Source organism: Rhinolophus ferrumequinum, chromosome 10 (assembly GCF_004115265.2).
Source record: "Rhinolophus ferrumequinum isolate MPI-CBG mRhiFer1 chromosome 10, mRhiFer1_v1.p, whole genome shotgun sequence".
Lineage (NCBI taxonomy): Eukaryota > Metazoa > Chordata > Mammalia > Chiroptera > Rhinolophidae > Rhinolophus > Rhinolophus ferrumequinum.
Window position 1 is genome coordinate 51382815 of NC_046293.1, and position 16797 is coordinate 51399611.

At 37.2% G+C, this 16797-nt stretch overlaps 1 protein-coding gene across 7 annotated transcripts in view; it reads left to right on the top strand.

The window, feature by feature from the left end:
• ATF1 (activating transcription factor 1) overlaps positions 1-16797 on the top strand; it is a 48916-nt gene that overhangs the window by 721 nt on the left and 31398 nt on the right. For 4 of the 7 annotated variants that reach the window (XM_033117806.1, XM_033117805.1, XM_033117808.1 and 1 more), the window contains exon 2: positions 6352-6450. In XM_033117806.1, the coding sequence (XP_032973697.1) occupies positions 6358-6450 (93 nt within the window). In that variant the 5' untranslated portion in view covers positions 6352-6357. Of the gene's footprint in view, positions 1-6351; positions 6451-6742; positions 6825-16797 lie in introns of all 7 variants that reach the window. The other 3 variants (XM_033117809.1, XM_033117807.1, XM_033117812.1) reach the window with 1 other exon arrangement.

The window sequence follows — 16797 nt, forward strand, 5'->3', positions numbered from 1 at the left end:
AGGGAGCGCACTGGGAGCTCAGGCCTCGCGTGCTGGCTCGCGGGGGAGGGCAGAAACAGGCCTTTCCTTCACGGAACTCACATTCGAGTGGGGAGACAGTGAAATATTTACAGATACCAGTACACGAAACAGTAACGGGATAGTGTAGCCGATGAGTGACGTAGGAGAGTGTGTTTACCTTTGTTTACCTCTCGTCTGTTTACCTCTGGACAGACGATCAAATCCAGGAGATATTCTTTTATTTTCTCCCGTATCGTAACACTGGGGATGGTATTTCACAACGTCGACTACGCCGTGGAATTTACAGCTTAATCTCTTTAAAATTGTTGTAGGTGTTAGATAATATCTAGTTATTTTGTTACCTTTTTAGGAGCAGTGGGCTAATAATAGTCATTGAGAGCCTTTATGTTCCTAAGGCTTTTTCTATATGGATTTGGCAAACATCTTTGTCAAACTGGCCTCGTTTGTGATAAAGTTTGTACACTTTGCTAAATGCATTTTATACTTAGAATTTTATTACCAACAGAAACATGCAGTTTTATTTGCTGTTTTTTTGCTCTAGATTTACAATGTGCACTTACTTCATTGTCTCAATTAGAATAAATTCTGTTGTCCTAAAGATGAATGTGTTAGTACATTATTTGTAATTATCGTTTAAGGTTATGTTTGGTCTGCAATTCATCTGTGCAGTATCACTATATCACCAGTAGGTGGTAGTCCCATCTAAAAATGCTTCTCCCCCCCCCACCCCCATATGTCATCCTATTTATTTATAATGAATTTCCAACTCTTAAGTAGGGTGTTTTCTTGTGCCTGAATTGTCCTGTTTCTAAAGCTGGGTTGAAGTAATTGTCTAAAGATATTTATCTATTCTATCAGTTTTAAGTAAGTTAAACCCATTGATTTATTCAGCAGTAATAAATTTGCTATAAAGCACATTAAAAGGTATTAGTGCTATGTTGGGAACAGGATGTGGTCTTTGACTCCCAGGAACTTGCATTCTGGTGGACAGAAAGCAGGCAATTACAGTATTATGATAAGTGCCATGAGAAGAAGGGGAACATGTACTGTGGGTATACCGCCAGAGCTTCTAGACCAGTTTAGGGGTGTCATGAAAGTTTGTCCTGAAGAATTACTCATAGGAATAGGCCGCAAGAAAAGGGGGGGCTAGTGTTTCAGGCAGAGGGAATAGCATATGTGAAAGCCTAAAGGTGAGAGAAAGCAAAGCAGGCTGAAGATCTGAAAGAAATTTCAGTGTGACTAATAGGAGCAATTTTGAGGGGATATCATGAGTTCAGTTGTGGAAATGGTGAGCAAGAGACCCCCTGCCCTTAAGTTTATCATAGTTCAGCATCTTCTATAGGTGAGGAAACTAAGACCCTCTTCATTCATCAATTAAATGACGTTTACTATTCACAGTAGACATGAGGGTCTCTGCTGGGCACCGAGCATACATTCATTCACGTGATACAAGCCCTCTCCTACACGCCTTAAGACTAGGGGAAACAGACATGCCAATAAACACAGTTCAGAGTGTTAAGTAAACTCATAAGAATGATCTGTAAAGCACAGTGGAAACATTAAGTCATGAACATCATGTTTAGGATGTAACTTGAAATCAGAGTACAAATTTGCCAAATGGACAACAAGTTGGGAATGTGAGCATATTCTTGGAATAAAAGAACATGGACTTTGGATTAAAACAGTTCTGGCTTAAGGTCTTACATTCACATCTTAATGTGAGATCTACAATAAATGACTTTTTTAAAAAAAAATTTATTGGGGTGACAATTGTTAGTAAAATTACATAGATTTCAGGTGTACAATTCTGTATTACATCATCTATAAATCCCATTGTGTGTTCACCACCCAGAGTCAATTCTCCTTCCATCACCATATATTTGAATAAATGACTTTTTTGAACCTCAATTTAGGGAATCCAGGAGATACATTTAAAAACTCTTAGTTCAGTGTCTTTCTTTACAAGTTTTCTCAAAAATGCCATGCCTTTACTTACATTCTCTATATCTCAGCAAGATCATAGCCTGCTGCGGTTTCTCAGGTCCCCAAATTCATTCCCATTGATGGAACTTTTGAAGCTATTTTACTTCCCCCTTGTGATTCTGCCCTACTTGGAGTTATCTCATGTTAAGCTTCAGCTGCTTCCTGGGTTTATTTTTTTACTGAAAATGCCTTTGTACACATAAAATTTATGTTGAGCAAGTTTTAAACAGATTGTTAATCTTAACCGCAATTTTAAGAATAATAGCTAAAAAAATAGTGAACAAATAAAGGTTATACTCATAACATCTTTAAAAAATACAGAGTATGTATTGTTTATAATTAGATGAAACTATAAAGGTGTTTTCATTTTGGGAAAAAAATGGTGATTAGTTGATTCCTCTTTTAAAAAATCATGGAAAATAGGTTATCTTCTTTTCCATAGGAAATGTGGTTGTTATAATTGTCCAAAGTGTTATTTGCTGACTTTAGCAACTTTTACTAAGAAATGTGTGTTGTTTTGTTGATCATGTTAGTTTCCATTAGATATAGGATTTCTTCTTGATATTGTTATGAGATTGGGGGAATCAGTGAGTCACAGAGAAACAGAAAAGTATCATTTTTAGTAATTTAACAAGGTTTTAAAAAAAATTTTTATAGTTTCAATGCTTTAGCACTACATTTTTTTTTTCTTTCTTTGCCCTATATTTTAACTTATGTCTTCTGAACAGGAGTGTTTAAAAAGCCTATTTCACTAGAGGTAGTAGAAAATACATAATTCCATCTTTGATTCTGTCTGTTTACTCTGTGGGATTACACTTGTATTAGTATAGATTAAAAATCACTGCACTCTTCTTGAAGAACGGACTATTCGAGGTCTGATCAAAAGATACGGTGAATATTTAAATTTAAAAAATTATTATAGTAAAAGGCACAGCTATAAATCCCCCTCAAAATACTCCCCCTCACTTCGAACACACTTATCCCATCATTCTTGCCACTTTCTGAAGCAGTTCTGGAAGTCCTCTTTCGTGAATGTCTTTACTTCATCCTCTATCATGACAACGCTCCATGTCACACATCATTCTGGTATGGCAATTTCTGTCAAGTAAAACATTACGGTGTGTCTTCACCCAACTTATTCACCAGATCTGATACCATGCAACTTCTGGCTCTTCCCCAAAGTCAAATGACCATGAAAGGAAAACGTTTTAAATCGGTTCAGGACATCGAGGCAGCCATCAAGACAGCGTAACTAAAAGACACTCGTGAAAGAGGATTTCCAGAACTGCTTCAGAAAGTGGCAAGAACTATGGGATAAGCATGTTCGAAGCAAGGGGGGGTATTTTGAGGGGGATTAATGGCAATATGTCTTTTATTGTAATAAATTTTTTAAAATTTAAACATTCATCGTATTTTTTTTTAAGACTTTTTATTGGGGAAAGGGAACAGGATTTTATTGGGAAACAGTGTGTACTTCCAGGCCTTTTTTCCAAGTCAAGTTGTTGTCCTATCAGTCTTAGTTGTGGAGGGCGCAGCTCAGCTCCAGATTCAGTTGCCGTTGCTAGTTGCAGGGGGCGTAGCCCACCATCCCTTGCGGGAGTGTAACCGGCAACCTTGTGGTTGAGAGGACGCACTCCGATCAACTGAGCCATCCCAACTGAGCCATCCCGGAACTCAGTGACAGCTCAGATGAAGGTGCCGTGTTCAATCTTAGTTGCAGGGGGCGCTGCCCACCATCCCTTATGGGACTTGAGGAATCGAACTGGCAACCTTGTGGTTGAGAACTCACTGGCCCATGTGGGAATCAAACCGGCAGCCTTTGGAGTTAGGAGCACGGAGCTCTAACCGCCTGAGCCACCGGGCCGGCCCCCTCATCGTATTTTTGATCACTTCATATGTAGGCTTAAAAGCAGTTGAAAAAAGAACAAAGGAAACGGTAGATGAATTGTCAAAATTAAAAGTTTTAAAATAATCATAGGTAAGTAATATTTGCAAAGCATTTATAATGACATGATAGAAGTAAAATTTATATGAACAAATAATATGGTTAATAAAAACACTAAGTTCTAGTAGATGGATGGACAAATAATCGGAACCAGATAGCTCACAGAACTAATGAAGAATTAAAGAAATGTAATATATCATTTTTTACTTACCATGTTAGTAATGACTTTTTAAAAAATTCCCAGTGCTTTCTTATGCTTCTGATGGACTATAATTCTTTCAAAACTTAAATATTCATACTCCTTGGTCAAGTAATTCTTCTTGGAATATATACTATGGAAATAATTTTAATTACAGAAAAAGCTTTATATACCAAAGATATTAATCACAGTATTGTTTTGCTTGATTTAAAAAAACAAGAATTATGTACCTTCACTGGATGGAATTATTATGTAGCCTTTAAATATGCTTATTTAAAACTTAAAAAATATTTATGATAAATGGAAACAGAATACAAAATTGTACATACAGTATGTTTCTGACTTTTTAAAAGCTGTGGAAAGAAAAGACTGAAAAGAAGTTAGACAATATTGTAGTTAAGATTCTGTGATCCTTTCTTTCTGTTGTATATTCTCCATATTAGGGGAAAAAAGACTAATGACATATTTAGAGGGAAAAACACTTCGTTTGAGGTGATTTTAAATCTTTTCTCAGTGAGTAAAAACAATAGCTTTAATCCAGATGTTAATGAATTTGTTTTCTGATGTCCAAAAAAAAAAAGAAGAAAATATGTAGGTTTAAACTTCACAATTATTAAATCAGTGATGCTAAGGTGCAAGTATCTTAGTTGCCCTCTGTCTTTTAAAACATTTTAAATTGTGGTAAAATACACATAACATAAAATTTACTATCTTAATCATTTTAAAGTACACAATTCACGAGTGGTAAGCACATCGCATTGTTATGCAGCCAATCTATAGAATTTTTTCATACCTATTAAATAATAACCCCATTTCCCCCACCCTCCTGCCCCTGGCAACTACCATTCTATTTCCTGTTTCTATGGGTTTGACTACTCTAGGTACCTTAAATAAGTGAAATCATACAATATTTGTCTTTTTGTGACTGGCTTATTTCACTTAGCATAATGTCCTCAAGGTTCATTCATATTGTAGCATGTGTCACAATTTCCTTTTTAAAGCTTAATAATATTCCATTGTGTTTATGTGCCACATTTTGTTTACCCGTCCATCCATCAATGAACATTTGGGTTTCTGCCTCCTTTGATTATTGTGAATGATGCTGCTATGCAGATGGGTGTACAAATAGCTCTTTGAGACCTTCTTTCAGTTTTTTGGATATATACCCCAAAGTGGGACTGTTGGATCATATAGTAATTCTATCTTTAATTTTTTGAGTAACCATCATACTGTTTTCCACAGCAGCTGCACCATTCACAACCACAATGCACAAATATTCTAATTCGTCCACATCCTCGCCAATGTTGTTGGGTTTTTTAAATTTTATATTAAGCATCTTAATGGATGTAAGGTGATACTCATTGATTTGATTTGCCTCTCCCTAATAATTAGTGATATTGAGCATCTTTTCATACATTTGCTGGCCAGCCCTCTTTTTTTTCTATCTTTGCACATAACCATAAAAACCTTAAATTCTACCCAATTTTTTTTACCAGTCTCTTTTTAAGTGGTGCTTCCGCCATTTGGCATAATCCATCTCATATAACCATTTATTCTCATTCTTACCCAGCTTACATAGCCTGCAGTTGATTGTCTAGATTTTTGGAACCTCCTTAGGTATAGTTTTATTTATTTATTTATTTACTTTGTTCAATTTTCACTCAGTAATTCTCTATATAAAACTAATGTGCAATTAGGAACTGTTCCTTAGACTGGAGAAAGGAATGTTGTGCCCATGAACAGGAAGACTGTCATACTTCTTGAGTGGGATAACACTTGAAAGTTTAGTCTCAATAATTTATGTACATATGTGCCATTTGTTAAATTTAAAAATGTTCACGTGGATCAAAATTCAAAATATTTAAAAGAATATGCAAGGAAAAGTCTCTTTTCTATCTCTGTACTATAGCTACTAATTCTCTTCCGTGAAAGCAACTGAGTTACCAACTTTTACACAACTGTACATATTCTATAGCACTTTTTTTTTTAAACCATTTTTAACCTCTTACAGTTACATTTCTACACACCCAGAGCAGAATTGTGGAAACATATTTATTGAGTCTGGATAAATTGAATTCAGCCCGTAGTATAGAAAAGCTTTGTCTTGTTCCTCTGAAAAAAGTATGCATATTAAGAAATGTCTTAAGATTTTTTGAAAATTAGATTAGAAAGCATCTTTTAACTGACTTTTTCCCCCTTACAGTTGATTATGGAAGATTCCCACAAGAGTAACACTTCAGAGACAGCACCCCAACCTGGTTCAACAGTTCAGGGAGCTCATATTTCTCATATTGCTCAACAGGTAAGGCAAGGACCAGCCGAAATATTGAGCCAGTTAGGAATATTTTGTATGCAAATTAATCAGCTGTTTTACATGTTTAATTACTAATGTTCAAAAAAGAACCAAGCGAAAAAAACTAAAATGTTGAAATACATATACAGAAGGTAGATTTTACTTAAGCATTTGTCAAGATCATTCAATTTTATTTTCTTTTAGACAAAGTATATTTAGTGTTTTTTTAATAACTCTTACTTTTCAAAACTTGGAGAAGTAGATTTCATTTTATGTGTTGCATGATTTACATTTTTTTCAGACTAATTTTGTTGCTGCATAAGAAAAATGAAAAATTATTTGGCTCGTTAAGCTAACCTGAAACAAACTAATAGTTTCAAGAGGTAAATCATCTTCAATTCAATACATTTATTGTGGATATATAGAAAATATTTTTGTTGAACTGGAAAATAGTCATATTCACTTGAGGATTGAAATTGACAGGCATGCATATTGCAGAACTGATGATATTTTTCAAATTTCAAATTGTTTGATCCATGTACCTGACCCACTTCAAGGTAAACAACTGACAGTATTTGTTGCCAATGATAAGATTTTAACTTTCAGGCAAAAATTAGAACTTTGGGGCCAGCCTGGTGTCTCAGGTGGTTGGAGTACCGTGCTCCTAACGGCGAGGTCTCCAGTTCGATTCCCACATGGGCCAGTGAGCTGCGCCCTCTACAGCTAAGATTGTGAACAACGGCTCTCCCTGGAGCTGGGCTGCTGTGAGCAGCCAGAGGTTGGCATGGGCTGCTGTGAGCTGCCCTGGGCTGCTGTGGGCTGCTGTGGGCTCCTGTGTGCTGCGAGGAGCTACTGTGAGCAGCCAACTGACGACTGGCTATCGACTGCCTCAGCCGGAGGGAGCGCAAGGCTCATAACACCAGCATGGGCCAGGGAGCTGTGTCCTACACAACTAGACTGAGAAACAATGGCTCAAACATAGTAGGGAGGAAGGAAGAAGAGGAAGGGGGGAATTACAATTTTGGAAAACTTGTATTCACCATGGTGAACTTGACAGCTTCCCAGTAGTTACAGACTTTTTAATTACAAAATTGTTTTACAAAGTCACGTATGGGTATAAGATCCATTCAGAGTGCAAGATAGACCAGGGGATTTTAATTTTGACATAATACACGAAGTTCAGATTGTACATTGCAAACAACCTTTAAGAAACTACAATCTGTCAGAGTTTTGATGTGGTAGCAAAGAATATCCAGTTAGATTCTCGATGAAAAGACTATTAAAACACCCCTCAGTTTTCTAACTACGTATCTCTGTGAGGCCGGACTTTCTTCATATACCTTGACCAAACAACATATGGCAACCTATTTAATGTAGAAGCAGTAAGAGAATTTTCTATTAACTCAAACATTAAAGAGATTGCAGAAATGTAAACCAATGCCATTTCTCTCACTAATTTTCTTGGGGGAAATTTAGTTATATTAATGAAAATGTGTTATTTATGCTAACATGTAATGGATTTATTGTTATTTGTAAGTGAACTGTTAAATATTTTTAAAATTTCTGTTTTAAATGTAAGTATTAGTAGATAAAAACCCACATAAATAAAAAATTCCTTGGGGACCTCAATTTTTAAGAATGTCAAAGAGTCTTGAGACCAAAAAGTTTGAGAACCACGGACCTAAAGGGTCAATCCTTCAATCTTTATGCATGCTTCTCTATTATTTGGCTGTATCTGTGAAGAATAAGAGTATCTTTTCCAGATGGTGATGGGAAAAGAAGGATGGAATCTTTGGTTACCCTTCTATTATTTGAGCCCTTCACAGAAATGTTTTAATTTAGTTGGCTTACCTTCCATATCTTATTTTGGTTAGATGTGAATGTTTTCCAAGTTTTCTCAGAAACATATTTGCAGTGAGGTAGAGTAAGTACATTTCTAAGTGATAAATAATTTTACAGTGATTTTAAAAATACCGTCACTGACTTTATACCCAAAATATTCTTGTGGCTTGACTGTTACACTCTAAATTCTATAAGGAAACAGTATCTAATACAGTAGTACTTAGTCATTTAGTATAAGCTGAGGATATAATAATGAACAGAAGTCTCAGCTCCCTTTTTTTGGTAACTTTTGGAACTTACTTTTTTGGTAACTTTTGGAACTTACTTTTTTTGGTAACTTTTTTTTTTTTTTAGATTTTATTGGGGAAGGGGAACAGAACTTTATTGGGGAACAGTGTGTACTTGCAGGACTTTTTCCAAGTCAAGTTGTCCTTTCAGTCGTAGTTGTGGAGGGCGCAGCTCAGCTCCAGGTCCAGTTGCTATTGCTAGTTGCAGGGGGCACAGCCCACCATCCCTTGCGGGAGTCGAACTGGCAACCTTGTGGTTGAGAGGACATGCTCCAACCAACTGAACCATCCAGGAGCTCAGCGGCAGCTCAGCTCACGGTGCCGTGTTCAATCTTAGTTGCAGGGGGCAGAGCCGACCATCCTTTGCGGGACTTGAGGAATTGAACTGGCAGCCTTGTGGTTGAGAGCCCACTGGCCCATGTGGGAATCAAACCAGCAGCCTTCAGCATTTGGAGCTCGGAGCTCCAACCATCTGAGCCACCGGGCCGGCCTGGAACTTAAATTTTAGTTTTGGGGAGACAGGCAATAAAACAGGTACCAGTTGGCAGTTTTGTGCTGTAGAAACTAGCAAAGCAGGGTAGGAGAGATAGGGACTTCTTGCTGGGGACAGGGGGACTTGCCTTTTTTATATAAGGTGGTCAGAGAAGTCCTGTCTGGAAACGCTTCTTCAGTTATATGGACCAGTGATTGTAAAACTCAGACTGATATGTGCTTGGCGTGGTTGAGGAACAGCAGGGAGGCCAGTGTGGTGGGAGGAGGAGGGATGAGGAGAGAGCGATACAAGGTGAGGCGGAGAGGTTTGGGGGGAAGGGGAGAGCCCCAAATAAGGCGGGCTTGGGGTGCCACTCTAAGGTTTTTGGCTTTTAATCTGGGTGGGATAGGGAACCTTTGGAGTGTTTTGAGCAATAACATCTGATTGATATTTTAACAGGATCACTGACTGCTTCGTGGAGTGGAAGCAGTAAAACCAGTTAGGAGGCTGTGAACAGTAATGTGCGTGAGACATAGTGATGGCTTGGACCAAGGTGGTAGCAGTGATGGTGCTGAGAGAAAGTTAGATTCTCGATGTAATTTGGTTGTAAAGTCAACAGCGTTTGCTTTTAGAGTTGATGCGGGTTTTAGAGGAAAAAAAGGAATCAAGATTGACTCTACAGTTTTTGGCTTGAATAACTGTAAGAATGGAGTTGTCATTTATTAAGATGGACAACACTGGAGAATGTTTTTTTCTTTTTTTTTTCAGGGTATTTTGGCAATCAAGAGTTTGGCCTGTTAAGTTTGTGATACTATCTGTATTAGTTTTCTATGCTGCAAAACGAATCGGCACAAATTTAGTGGCTTAAAACAACACACATTTATTATCTCACAGTTTCTATGGAGTCAAAGCCTAAAGCTGAGGGTGGAGTAAGAACAGTGTGAGAAACTCTCTGGCAAACCAAACCCCACTCTAAGTAGAAGGTCACACTAGAGGAATTTGAAGCTGGTAGTACACTTAAGGTAATCATAACAACAAAACTCAAACCCAGCTCAATTTTTGAATAGATTGACTCAACCCCTCCCCCTTCTAGCCCCCCAGTAATAGTTAGTAGAAGAGGAGGCATGCCCATCTTCAGGTATAAATACTATTTTCTTTGTCAATACCGTCTTACACTGATACCCATCACTCAGGCAAAAATTATGAAACAAACAAAAAAGCGAGAAAAAATATCCCACTGTCAAAATATAAAAATAATCAATAGGCTCAGGATGACCCAGTTGTTAGAACTATCAGATAGTGAATTTAAAATAACAATGAATAACATATCAAAGGCTCTAGTGGAAAAGGTGGATAACATGTATGAACAGAGGGTAAATTTTGGCAGAGGAATGGAAACTATATGAGTTGAATGGAAATGCTAGAAATAAAAATTGTGATATAGGTGGAATATGTTTGGGGCCTTATTAGTAGATTTGACCCAGCCAAGGAAAGAATCGATGAACTTGAAGATAGGTCAGCAGAAATTATCCAAACTTAAAGACAAAAAAGTTGGGAGAAAACAACAGAACATCCAAGAGCTTGGGGGACAATATCTGTTCCACATAAGTGTAATTAAATTCATGGGGCTAGATGAGATTACTGTGGGGTGAGTATAGTCAGAGGAGTTCCATGAATTTCACTCTGGAGCTCTAACATTTGGAGTTAGGGGAGATTAAAAAAGGGTAGTCAGTGAGGTAAGAGGAAAATCAAGAGAAATTGGGATCTTGCTAATTAAGAATGAGGTTATAGTCAACTGTAACATGCTGCTGGTAGGTCGAATGAGGAGTAAAAATTAACTATTGCACAGTAGATCCTCATTATTCAAGGATTCTGTACTTGTAAATTCGCCTACTTGATAAAATGTATTTTTAACTCCAAATCAATACTCAGAGCACTTTTGTGGTCATTAGTGGACACTCAAGAGTAGTGAAAAATTAGTCACTTGATGCACACTTTACCAGCTGAGGTCGAGAGGTAGTGCTCTGTCTTATTTTAGTTCTCATTCTGTAAACAGTTCTTTTTGTGGTCTCGTTAGTGCTACGTTTTTGCATTTTTGTGCTTTTTGTTGGTGTTTTTGCTGGTTAAAATGGCCTCCAAGCATAGCGCTGAAGTGTTGCCCAAGTACAAGAAGGCTGTACTGGACCTTATGTAGCAAATACACGTGTTAAGTAAGTTTCATTCAGACATGAGTTGCAGCGCCATTGACTGTGAGTTCAGTGTTAATGAATGTATTTAAATAAGGTGTCTTTAAACAAGGTTATATATTGACTAGTTGAAGAAAGTGTGCCGGGAGATTTGTAGGAACTTAACCCTTTATTTTCCCTGGAGCAGTGGTTCAGAATTTGCTAAATCAGTGTACATGGTGACTTGATGGAACATAACTACCGTAAATAATAAGAATAGACTATTTGGCAACAGGGAGTTAATTGATAACCTTGACAAGGACTATTTCGGTGGGAGTGGGGATAAAAATCTAATGAGATTCAAGAAAGCATGAAAACAGAGGGGAGAGAATGAATTGACAGACTCATTGACCACAAAATGAATAGACAACTTCTTCAAGGAGTTTTGCTGCAAAATGGAGCTAAGAAGTGCTGGAGGGGGTTGTAGGTTATGGAAGTTTTATTTTTATTATGACTTTTTAAGATGGGAGGAATTAACAGCCTGTTCGTATACCAGTGGGAATGATACCATAGAAGGAAAATTTGATGTTACAGGCGAGAGAGGACAATCCTGGGATGATGTCCTTAAGGAGGGGAGGAGATGAGAATGAGTCTCCACGGAGAAAAATGTATATAATATGAGCACCAGTGTATCATAATAAGAAAGGAAGGAAATACAGCTTAGATCAGTAGATTGGGAATGAGATACCCTGAAAGTTTTCTTTTTGATAATGTCTTTGTTTTTCAGTGTAATAAAATGTTTTGAGAAGATAGGGAGGAAAGAGGAAGTATGAAATAGTCTGCCGGGACAGTAGGAGATGGACGTGGACGAGGGATAGGTAGCACGATTGCTGGAGAGCATCAACAGTCTACTTGAGTTTACTCGTCATGGATTTAAAGTGAGACCATTAAGATGAGATGTGTGTTTCTGTCCAGTCAGATTCCGATACTTGCATGCATGTGACAGGTGAGTTAACAGGGTTGCTGTTTCGTCCAGGGACACCAGTGAAGCAAGAAAAGGACCTTGGAGGTGTATGTGATACAGTGCTGGACCGTGGAATTGAAACTGTATTAGGAATGAAGTGGGGACTTGATAGGGTCAAAAGCAGGAAAAAGATAATAGGCTCAATGGATTCTAGTTTCCTGTGGGGTCCAAGAATTGTGGAGAGTCCACAGTACCAAGAATTGTGGTACTCAAAGAGAGGGATACTTGAGATTATGGAGGGGTGCATTTATTGGTAATGATAAGGTTTAAGTAAGTGATTCTCAACTGGAGTGGTACTGCTCCACTGAGATGCATACAGATGTGGAGGGAGGGGTTGCCACTGGCGTTTAATGGGCAGGGGCCCGAGATGCTAACTGCTCTGCATTGAGCAGGATATTCCTGCACGTGGAAGACTTGTTCTGCCCAAAATGCCTGTTTAGAAACCCTGTCAGGTATGACAGTGGAAGTGGGTGGCTGAGGAGGGTAGAAGACAGGACTTGGTAGGAGAGGAACGAAAAACAGAGGTCCCGGGCATGGAAGGATACTGGGTGTTGCGTATTGAAATCGTCACAAATTATATCAGGAGCAGTATTGGAGAGGATCGTGATTAGGGTGCTAAAGTCTTTAAGAAATGAGGGGACATGACTGCCACATGGACTGCTGCTCTGAACCTCAAAATTGGGAGTTTTCAGGGAGGACTTTGAAGGGACAGTGATCTGGAAGTAGCAGTGAAGAGCACAGGAAACACACAGGCTCCTGGTATGAGACGTGCAGGAGTGAACTGTAGGAGGGGCAGTGTTCTTCCGAGGAAGCCAAGGTTACGTTCCGGCAAGAAGATGAAGGGCAGAGACTCAGTACTTGTTGAATTTATTTAATTACAAGTATATGTAGAGGGCATCAGACTTGGTGATCTCTAAGGTCTGTTCCAACTCATCACTTCAGTAAGTCTCATATTGTAGAGAAATTTGTATACTTTAACCACGTGTGAATGGGGAAAACCATGATGATAGTAACAGTTAACATTTATTGAGTGTCCATTGTGTGCCAGGTGCATTTCTAAGCATTACATGTTTTAATGCCTTCAAACGTCCTATCAGCCTATCTTGCTTTTATAATCCCCATTTTAGAGGTCACACAACTAGTAAGGCTAGAGACATGATTTGAATTCCATCAGTTTCACTTCTGTCACAGTTTGGGTTTCCTGGAAGCAAATGATGAGATGGAGATTAGCGTACAGAAAATTTATTAGGGAGTCCTTTTGGGATTGATTACCACCTTTGGAAGGGAAAGAACGGAAGAGAAGGAAACAGGAATGAGCAGAGGGAGAAATCGGACTGTGGTTCAGTGTCAATGAAGGCCTCCACCGACCCTGTAGAGAGCTTTGAAGCTGAGATAGCTCTTAAGAATTGGGATAAGGGGCCAGCCAGGCCTTTTGATCCCTGCAGACACCAGTCGTTGGATCTTGACTGACCTGGGAAAGGGGTTTGTGCAGCCTCAGGCAAGTGACTCTCATCAACCAGGCAATTCCAAAGAGAGTTCACAACTGAACACTATATGCCAACAGCTGTCCTCCAGCAGCTGGGGGATGAGTCTTGTACTAGTGAAAGGGGAGCTGAGAGTTACATCATAGCGCCTACTACAACTCCATAGTCTGTAATCACCAGTCCTCTGTTGCCTCCAGGCAGAGGATGAGGATAAATGAGGATAGTTTAAGAAATTACAGATAGGCTTGGCTCCAAAACACTTTTAACACAGATTGATCTGCATTCCATTCATATTTTTGACATGAGAACTTGACCCAAGGTTCATCCAAGGATAAGCTAAGAATGTGTGTGCACACATCAGTGCTTTCAGTAATTCTTTCTTACCTGGAGATTCTCCCTCTAATGCCTTGGACATTCTTGATCATCTGGGTTTTACTTTTTGATCAAGGAAAATTCTCATATAGAGTGAGTTAGAAATCTAGGTGAATTTATTTGGATGTTTTCAGCATGGATGGTATGGGGGCATAGAAGAATAATTTTTCTTTTTTATTTGCTTAACAGGGTCTTTCACAAAGCCAAAAGTTTTAAATTTTGATTAGTGTAATTTGTCAATTTTTCCTTCTATGGATTGTGCTTTTGGTGTCTCAAAACTCTTTGCCTAATCCTAAATTTCAAAGATTTTTTCCCTATGTTTCTTCCTAAGAGTTTTATAGTTTTATATTTTACATTTAATCCATTATCCATTTTATGTCAACTTTTGTATAGATTTGAGATTTTTTTGTTTTTGCCTATGGGTATACAACTGCTATTGTACCATTTGTTGAAAAGAGTATCCCTGCTCATTGAATTGCTTTTGTACCTTTGTCAGAAATCAGTTGGACATATTTGTCGATTTATGGGTTTTCTTTATTGTGTTCCATTGATCTATATGTCTGTCCTTCTGTCAATGTGTCTTGATTACTAGGCATAGTAAGCCTTAACATCAGGAAGAATGTTTCCTCCCATTTTACTCTTTTCAAAATTGTTTTGGCTATTTTAGGGCCTTTCCTTTTCCATATAAATTTTAGAATAAGCTTGTCTATTTCTACAAAACCTGTAGATCAGTTGGGGAGAATCGACATCTTGTTGAATCTTCCAATTCTTGAATACAGTAAATCTTTCCAATTATTTAATCTCCTTTGATGTCTTTCCATAGCATTTTGTCATTTTCAACATACAGATCCTGTATATGTTTTGTTAGACTTATACCTAAGTATTTCATTTTCTTTGGAGTAATTGTAAATATTGCATATTTTCTTTGGAGCTATTGTAATGATATTGTGTTGATTTTGAATTTCAGTTGTTTGTTGTTAGTATTTAGAAATGCAGGTGTACTAAATGCAAATATTAGTTCTAGGAGGGATGACTTTTTATTTTTATTTTTTAATATTCCTTGGTATTTTCTGTGTGGGCAGTCATGTCATCTGCAAATAGAGATGATTTTATTTTTTTATTTTCCAACATACAGAGGGTGCCAAAAAATGTATACACATTTTAAGAAAGGAAAAAACTATTAAAATTGTAATACTCAATATATACCAATAACAAAAGATGAAAACAAGTCATATGTACAGATTTTTTTGGTACCCCGGTATGTATATTTTATTTCTTTTTCTTGCCCTATTGCACTGGCTAGAACTTCCAGAACTGTGTTGAGTAGAGTTGTGAGAATGGACATTCTTTCTTTTTTCCCAATTTTAAAGGGAAAGCATTTATTCTATCATCATTAAGTCTGATGTTAGCAGTAGGTTTTTTATAGATGCTCTTTGTGAGTTTGAGGAAGTTCCCTTCTAGACCTAATTTTTGGAGAGATTTTGTTTTTGTTTTTTGTGTTTTTTTTTTCATGAAATGATGTTAGATTTGTCAGATGCTTTTTCTGTATCAATTGGTGTGATCATAATACATTTTCTTTTGTTTGACCTATTGATGTTGTGGATTGCCTTGATTGATTTTAAGATGTTGAACCAGTCTTACATACCTGAAATAGCACTTGGTTGTGGTGGTATGTTCTTATTATATGTTGCTGGATTCTGTTTGCTAATATTTTGTTGAAGATTTTTGCATCTATATTCATGAAAGTGGTCTGTCGTTTTCTTCTTTTGTAATGTCTTTGGCCTTATAAAACGAGTTGGAAAGGATTCCTTTCTCTTCTCTTTTCTAGAAGAGATTGTATAAAAATCAGCATAAATTCTCCTTTAAATGTTTTGTAAAACTTGCCAGTGAAACCTGGGCCTGGAAATTTCTTTTTTGGGAGGTCTGTTCAGGCTATTTCATGTTGGCCGAGTTTTGATGGTTTATGGTTTTCAAGAAATTGATGCATTTCTTTTAAGTTGTCAAACTTATAAATACAGAGCTGTTCATAGTGTTGCCTTGTTACCCATTTAATAGCTGTGGGGTCTATGATGATATCCTGTTTCTTATGTCTTCTCTTTTCTTTGCCAGAGGTTTATAGATTTTATTGATCTTTATTCCCCCAAAGAACTAGCTTTTTGTTTTATTGTATTTTCTCTGTTGTTTTCCTGTTTTTAATTTACTGATTTCTGCTCTTGTGTTTATTATTTCCTTCCTTCTGCTCGCTTTGATTTTATTTTGTTTATTTTTTTCTAGTTTCTTAAGGGAGGAACTTATATTACTAATTGGAGATCTATCCTCTTTGTTAATGAAAATATTCATTGCTATAAATTATCCTCTCAGCACTGTTTTAGATGCTTCCCACAAATTTTGATTTGTTGTGTTTTCGTTTTCATTCACTTCTATGTATATTTTATATTTCTTTTGATACTTCCTCTTTGACGTGTTGGTTAATTAGGAGTGTGTTATTTAGTTTTCATGTATTTAAAGATGTTTCTGTTGTCTATTAATTGATTTCTATCAATTCTATTAATGGTCAGAAAACATTGTATGACTACAGTTCTTTTAAATTTGTTAAGGTTTGTTTTATTATCTAAGATACGGTATCTTGGCAAATATTCTGTGGGTGATTGTAAAGATCATTTTCATTTTGAAAGCAAATTAAGGGTTATTAACAGCGCAAATTTTCTCA